The 7,736-nt window shown below is 54.9% G+C and overlaps 1 protein-coding gene across 1 annotated transcript in view; it reads left to right on the plus strand.

Annotated features, from left to right (window-relative positions):
* AQP2 (aquaporin 2) overlaps positions 1-5,123 on the plus strand; it is a 5,890-nt gene extending 767 nt beyond the window's left edge. Inside the window, exons 2-4 of the mRNA XM_007107479.2 lie at positions 3,166-3,330; positions 3,721-3,801; positions 4,433-5,123. Of these exons, the coding sequence (XP_007107541.1) occupies positions 3,166-3,330; positions 3,721-3,801; positions 4,433-4,642 (456 nt within the window). The 3' untranslated portion in view covers positions 4,643-5,123. The remainder of the gene's footprint in view (positions 1-3,165; positions 3,331-3,720; positions 3,802-4,432) is intronic.
* The last annotated feature ends 2,613 nt before the right edge of the window (positions 5,124-7,736 follow it).

Below are 7,736 nucleotides of genomic sequence, written 5' to 3' on the forward strand. Positions count from 1 at the left end.
GGGAGAGGCCACAACAGTGAGAGGCCCGCATACCACACACACACACAAAATTTTTAAATTAAAAAAAATAAATAAAGGATGAGATGGGAGGGACCAGATCTGGGTGAGGGTCTGGGTGGGGATAGAGAGAGAGACAGAAAAAGAGGGAGGGTGGGCGTATGGGGGAGGGGCAGAAATTCGAGAGCCAGGAACACAGCTGCCATAGGAGAGTCAGGGTAGAAGGAGCAGTAATGTCAGAGCAGAGGCTGGATACACACGGGTCTACTGTACCTTCTGTCCTGAGCCTCTTGGAGGAAGAGCAGCATCAAGGTTTCTGTTGACTTGGTACCTGCATTACAGTGAGGGCTGCGCTAGGACTCAGCAGAGGACAGGGTCCCAGAGCAGACATGCTTTACGAGCTGGGAGGAACCTCAGAGGGCTAGTCCCCAGCATCTTCTCGAGGGAAGAAGACCCAACATTTCTTCAGCATCTACTGTGTGCAGGCCTCACAGCAGGGGCTCCTCATGAGCCACACGTTGATACCTCACAACAGCCTGCAAGGGAGGGATGAGAAGATCCATTTCTTAAGGACACGGAAGCTGAGGCTCAAAAAGGGGAAGTACCAGAGCCAGGCTTCAAACCCAGCCTTGACTGCAAAACCCAGGATCTTTCCACCCCACCAACGTCCCCTCCCTGAGCCACCACCGAAGCCTTGTTTTGCAAACAAGGAAACTGAGGCTCAGAGAAGGGAAGCGACAGGCTAAAGGTCCTACAGTTTGTCAATACCAGAGTAAGCACCAGAACCCAGGGCAAAGCTAAAGGGGCGAGGTCTCTCCAGACCTCGGAGAAGGTCCCCAGAGCCCATGAGCTAACTGCTGATTCCATGAACAGTGGCTGATCGGGAGCCTTGGGCACTTTGGGAGCTGAGGGTGACGCCGCAGCCCCTTCCCCCTCCCCCCCTCCCCCTCTCCCGGGTCTCTGAAAGGCCTGGGAGTCTGAGGGCATGGGTGGGAAGGGACAGTCTGTGTTCGCTCGACACAGCTCTTGTTCCATCCCCCATCCCAAGCCAAGAAGGCAAGTGCCTCTTTTGTGCCACAGTCACCTGCATTTCTTGGCCTTCTCTCTCCCTGGGCCACTGGATAAGAGCTCTGATGTCTCTGAAGAGTCCTGCACAGTCTCTGTGGCCATCCCCTCCTCTGCACAGGTGGCCTTCCTCATGCAAGGGGCAGGGGTAGCCCAACTGGAGAACTTCTCTCTTCTTCAAAATGGAAAATATCATTAGGCTGGGGGCTCAAGGTGGAGAAAAGGCGAGAGTGGCCATGGTGGTGGACAGACTGAGAAATCTGACCATTTCCGTTGAGAATGAAATTAGTTCAGTCTGCAGCAAGATGAGGTGTAGTTAGACTGAGAGAGGAACTTCCTGAGAGCATGGCCAAGAAAGTCTCAAGAATGTGTGGTTGGGGAACCTCCTCTAATAGCAGGACAATGGGAGTGCTAAGGGGCCATGAGGACATGGCCTCCTGCTCTTGCATCATCTCACAGTTGACTAAGGCCCTCAGAAGGGAAGGGTCTGAGGAGACTCCCCCAAGTTACTGCTCAGCATTTACCATCTTGAGGGACTGGGGAGAACCTTCCTGGCTGGAATGGGGCAGCAGCGGGACTGACTTGTCCTGAGGCTAGTGAGAGCTACTTGACCCCCACGGGTGCCCCAAGCGTCCTCTGAGGTCACTGGAAAAGCCAGTCTGTCCACCAAGAAGTTACCATTGATGCGCATCTGCTTCGTGCTAGGCCAGATTTCATCTCATTCTAGGTACAACGCTGTAAGGTGAATTCTGTGATTCTCCACCCTGAGTGGTAAACTGAGGTTCAGCATTTAATTGACTCAAATCACAGAACCAGTGTCAGCACCTGGAAGTGGACCCAGAGCTGTCTGACACCAAACCCACATCCACAGTGTCTCCCTTAGATCCACTGTTTACCAGTGGGAATGGAGCTGGGGTTCTGCCCTTGTCATTTCTGTTTCTCAGACAGTCCTCCAGGATCCATTCTGTTATCCCAATTTTACAGAAAGACAAACTGAGGCTGAAATAAGTAGGGCCTCACAGCAAGTCAAAAGCACCAAAGTGTCTGCCTTCAAAGCTCTTCGCTGCCGCCCACTACAGGCTCTGACTTTGGAAGACCTGGTGGGGAGGGGGGCATGGGGGGTGGTTGAAGTTAGACTCTAGAGAGACCCAAGGGTGCCAGCTTGAGGGCTAGGACCCGGGGTTGGGGTTCAGGGCCTGGAGAAGGATCGTGGGAGCTCAGAACTATCACAGCTCCACCCAGTGCGGTGCCCAGACCCAGAGGGCAGGATGTAGGGCATAAGATGACAAAACCCAGAAAGAAATCCAGCACTGGGTGCAGCCCAGTTATGAAATCTCCTCTTTGCTCAGCCCCAAGTTCTCTTGTTACCCAAGGCAAGGTCTGCTGGGACCATGGGCACCCCACATGGAGTGAGGAGGCACCAAAGTACAGGGCTCCAGCACCCCAACCTCAACCTCTGTAGGGTGTGCAGGGAGCCAATCCACAGGGCAAAATTGAGGCCTGAAATGCAGTATGTAACAGGCAAGGTCAAAGGGAACAGGCAAAGGTTAGAGGAAAGAGTTGTACAATGCAGTCACAGAGGGAGGGGGCACACTAGCGCCATCCCCAGAGCCAAGTCCCTAGATCCTGTTCCTGGGAGCCCTTTGACCACAGGAGGAAAGACCACAGGCCTCTCGTTACACCAGTATCTTATGGCTTAAATAGAGAGGAAGTTCTTCCTATTACCTGGCCTAAAGCTTCCTGCTGCAATCAAAACCTCTTCCCTCCTTGTTCTTCAGGAAGCAGAAATTCTGGATCTCAGCATCCTTTTCCTTTCACATTGCAGGCGCACAACCCCAGCTCCCAAATCTAATGGGCTATGGAGTCAGTTTCCCTACCTCTGGCCTGGGGACCACAAGCAGTTGTAGGATCCATCCCCCTCCCTGGGTGCCATGGCCCAGGAAGAAGCCATCAGTAGTTTGGACTAAGGTGGCTGGTGAGCCCTGGTGTTCTGGATTGCTGCCCGGAAGCCTGTCTGGAGCTTTGACTGCAGGTGGGCAGGAAGATGGCACCAGTGTGGGGAGCATGCTCAGTGTGTCCCCCCCACCCCCTCTCTGTCCCCAGCTCAGCAACAACTCGACAGCTGGCCAGGCCGTTACTGTGGAGCTTTTCCTGACCCTGCAGCTGGTGCTCTGCATCTTCGCCTCCACGGATGAGCGCCGTGGAGACAACCTGGGTACCCCCGCCCTCTCCATTGGTTTCTCTGTGGTCCTGGGCCACCTCCTCGGGGTAGGTCATGGCCACTGGTTCCAACCTCCCTGGAGGGACAGACACACAGACCTTCCGCAAGGAAACAGACACACAGACCACTCTAGAGACGGATATACAGAACGCCCAAAAGTGAGAGCCACAAAGACCCCAGAGGGACAGACACACAGAACTCCCAAGAGGGAAAGACACAGGGACACATCCCAGAGGGTTTGACTCCCATATACCACAAAGGGACAGATATCACTCCAGCTTTGAATGAATAGCGAGCCCTGTAAATATAACATGAACTCAATTGTCCATCACATGGTTTCCCTTTAGGCTGAGGTCAAGCACTGGAGAGGGGCACAGAGACTCCCCCCACCCCTTCCTCACCTCCCTCCCCTCCCTGACCCCTGCCTCCCATTGCAGATCCATTACACTGGCTGCTCCATGAATCCTGCCCGATCTCTGGCTCCAGCTGTGGTCACCGGCAAGTTTGACAACCACTGGGTAATGGCTGAAACCTCCCTGCCTTCCCCTCCCCCAGAAACCCATCTGGCTGGAAGAGCTTGGGGTGGAATCAGCAAACCCTCCACAGTCCTCTCTTGGGGCCCCGTGGAGTCTTGGGTCCACCCTTTCAGGTCTGACGCCAAAGACTCTGTTTCCACATCTGTAAATGAGGACAAGGGCAGTTGTTGCTTTGGCTTTTTGTAAAGATAAAGTGAGGTAACTGGTGTAAAACAGATGACGCCCAGTGCCTTAGAACTCGATAAATGATAATATTTATACTACGTAACACATTTCTATAATTTAGCACTTATCTAGTACTTAGTATGTGCCAGGACTTCTTCTAAGTGCTTTGCAAATATTGACTCATTTAGTTTTTCACAAGAACTCCAGAAATTACGTCTTATTATAGTGAGGAAACAGGCACAGAGAGGGTAAGTAACTTGTCCAAGTTCACCCGGGCAGTCGGCTCCAATTCGCACCATTAGCCCCAATTAACAAGTCTTCCCAATTGCTCACTAGTCATTGATAACTACATGGATACGCGTTTGATTACATTCACCGCGTGAGGCCCCCTGTCAACGGAAAGGGGGAGAGGAGCACTCCCGCGAGCCGTCCTCTCGCTCGCCCCCAGGTCTTCTGGATCGGACCCTTGGTCGGCGCCATCCTGGCCTCTCTCCTCTACAACTACATCCTGTTCCCGCCCGCCAAGAGCCTGTCGGAGCGCCTGGCCGTGCTGAAGGGGCTGGAGCCCGACTCTGACTGGGAGGAGCGCGAGGTGCGGCGGCGGCAGTCGGTGGAGCTGCACTCGCCGCAGAGCCTGCCTCGGGGCAGCAAGGCCTGAGCGCCCGGGCCGGGCTCGGCGGAGCTCTGGGGGAGCGCCCGCCACCCCCGCCGGAGCCCCTCTCCCCAGGTGCAAAGCCGGCCCCCAGTGCAGAGTAGCTGCTTCCAGGACGTGCCGAGGCCCGGGCGGGGATAGCGGTGAGCGTGGCAGATCCCTTGCCTTGAGGCTGCGGGGCAGCGAGTAGTCGAGTAGTCGACCCCGTGGCGCCTTGCAGGGAGCTGGGGACTTGGGCACCGAGCTGGGGAGGAAGGGCAGAGGAAGGCTCTGGAGAGCCTGCGCAGTGTACTGGGTGGGCTGCGGGGGACGGGGTCTGCGAATGGGGCATCAGGCTTTGCGCGTTCATCCCCCAGTGCCTCTCTGTGCACGCTCCTGAGTGTAAGCAGGTGTGCCTGTGGTGATACAAGTGTGCAGTGGCTGGCCACCTCTTACTCCCCTCTTGACACCTCCCTCCCCCACCTGCAATAAATCCACTTCCTCTGCAGTGGATGAGTCCTTCCGGCCATTCCTCCCCAGGAGCTCTAAGTGTGCTTCCCAGGAGAAGGGAAGAGGAGGGTATGGAGGCCACTTTGAGAGAGCTGAAGGGAGGCACTGGTATCCAACCCCTACCCTGCCCCTTCTGGAAAATTTCCCCAAGCGGCAGCACTGGGTCCTAAGACTTGCCAGGACCCATTGCTAGACTAGACGTAGTGAGGTATCAACCAGAGAACAGCTCCAGCAGTGGCCTCCGGGCCGTGGGGTGGGGGAGGGGTGGGAGTGGCCAAGGACCTCCTTCCTGCCCTAAGAGGGGACCTCGCCCAGGGAGGAAGCAGGCATGTGTGTGTGTGCCTGCCGCACAAGTGTACATGCATGCGACCTCATCTCCAGGGGGGGCTCCAGACTCAGAGATTAGCCTCCCACTGTGGCAGAGAAAACAAAAGGCCTTTGTAGGCCCCTGGCCTTTGTCTTGGGAGAGGGGGATATTTGCAACTAGACACTTCTTGAAAGGAGACATTCAGTTTCACAGGTGAGTCTTCTCGCCCAGCACACACCTATGGCTGGCTGGGCAAGGCACTCAGGCACGCAACCACAGGCACCAGGCAACACGCCTCCATCACCCATCCCACCGCGAGCCCCCCTCCCCAGGCAGCAGCTCTTCTTCCGCTCTCTCCCTTCCACCCCCCAGCCCCGGTGCTCCCTCCCTTCTGGCTCCCACCACAGGACATTACTGTGCAGAGAGCACCCTAGTGCTCTCAGGACCAAAGAAGGGAGATGACTTGTCCAGGCAGAGGCAGGACTGTGTCTAGAGCTGTGCTTCTAAATTTCCAGGCCAATGCAATGGTTCTCACATGAGATTAACTAGGATTCAGTGAGATGATGCATGTAAAGATGCTGTGTGAACTGTATTCCTCACACCATTATCATGCATTATTGGGATCATTTCATTATTTCTGATTCCTGGGGGGAGAATGCAGAAGGGGCCTGACCTTTGGCCTCCTTTATCTCCTTTAGTTGGTGGTCAAAGCAAAGGAGAGCCCTGGGGCCCCAAGGTGCGGGCAGGAGATGGGTTTGGCCCTGGCCCCATCTGGTCCAGCCCCTTAACCTCTCCCAACCCTGAGCACACACTGGCTGTTCTCTCCTCCCCTCTCCCCACCACCCAGACCGTCCATTCTACTCTCCCTCTCCAGCCTGCTGCATAGCTAAGCTAAGAATCACACCTTGAGCCCCCTTCTCCATGCTCTGTTGCCTCCATGCTTTCAAGGCTTTTATCTGTGTCTGTCCCACACTGCACCAAGCACCACTGTGCCCCAGTTTCCAGCCCCTTTGGGCCCTCCACTCCCTTCAGAGACTGACTGTGTACGAGGAACACATCTCTGTAATTATGCCCGCTACCTCCTCTATGCTCTCCTCTGTCTTCCTTGACCAAACCTCCCTTCAGGTTAGAAGGTCATAGGTGCTATCCAGATGATTCTCCCAATCCCCGACAGCTGATGACAGTCGCTTAGCCTCACTACCGGGCGAGGGGTTGAGTCAGAGACCAAAGTGACTTCTGGGTCTGTACTCCTGGCAGCTGAGTGTCCTTGCTCTGGAAGGTCAAAGGCAGCAAGGCACTGAGCTGTGAGCCAAGCCTGGATGTGTCTCAGGTATTTCATCCTCACCTCACCTCTCCCCAACAGATCCCTCTAGAAGTTGCCAAGAATTTCTCTCTAGTCTGTTCTTCTTCCAAGATTGCATCTCCCCCCCAAACTAAATGTGAGATCCCCACCACTTCCAGCCCCGATTGCCCAGTTTGGGGTCACTGAGGTCAGAGGTCAAAGCAGGATTCAAGTGATGGGGGTGGAGGGGAACTGACACCTATTAAGCATCTCTTGTGTCCCAATTTCTGTGCTGGGTGCTTTACCTGCGTTAGCTCATCTAATCCTCCTAAAACTTCAGGCAGATTAGGGAAGGACAGAAGCCAGCAGGCATGCTGGGTTTTACTTTTTCCAAAGCACTCCCTTATCATCTCCTGTAATTATCTCCCAACCCCTTGAGATAGGGCGAGCAAATACTGTCCTTCCCATTTTAGGCTGAGGCTAAAAGACTGGGCTAAAGTTACACAGCTGTATATAGAGCTAAGACTTGAACTCAGGCCTTCTTATGCAAAATCTCATGATCTTTCCACTCAGAAGTCAGAGGAGACGAGGTCTGTGCTGAGGCCAATCCTAGGCCCCTCCTGGGAGCCCCTGGCAGAAACCAGCGCACACAACCCAGCCTGTCCAGCCCAGCCTGCTGCCTTGTGGTAGACATGGGGCCTTGGGGAGGGCCGTGGCCAGGGAGGGAGAAAATGACAAAGACACGAGCTGGTTTCTGCCCTTGAAGAGCACCCCGTCTGGAGGAGGGTGGATGTCAAACACACGCCAAACCAGACAGAGGCAGGGAAGCATGGAGGCAGATGAACAGACCTTCAGGTCCCCAAGCTGGAGACTGAGAAGATTCTGAGCTGAGGGCAGATTCTGGCTGACCACTGGGTCCCAGCTGCCTCCACCTCCGCGCTCCCACTTTGTGCCAGATGACTTTACACCTGCACATGTTGCTTCCATATTGTTTTGTATCTTTTAAGCTGTGATTCTGTATC

This window comes from Physeter macrocephalus, chromosome 6 (assembly GCF_002837175.3).
Source record: "Physeter macrocephalus isolate SW-GA chromosome 6, ASM283717v5, whole genome shotgun sequence".
Classification (NCBI taxonomy): Eukaryota; Metazoa; Chordata; class Mammalia; order Artiodactyla; family Physeteridae; genus Physeter; species Physeter macrocephalus.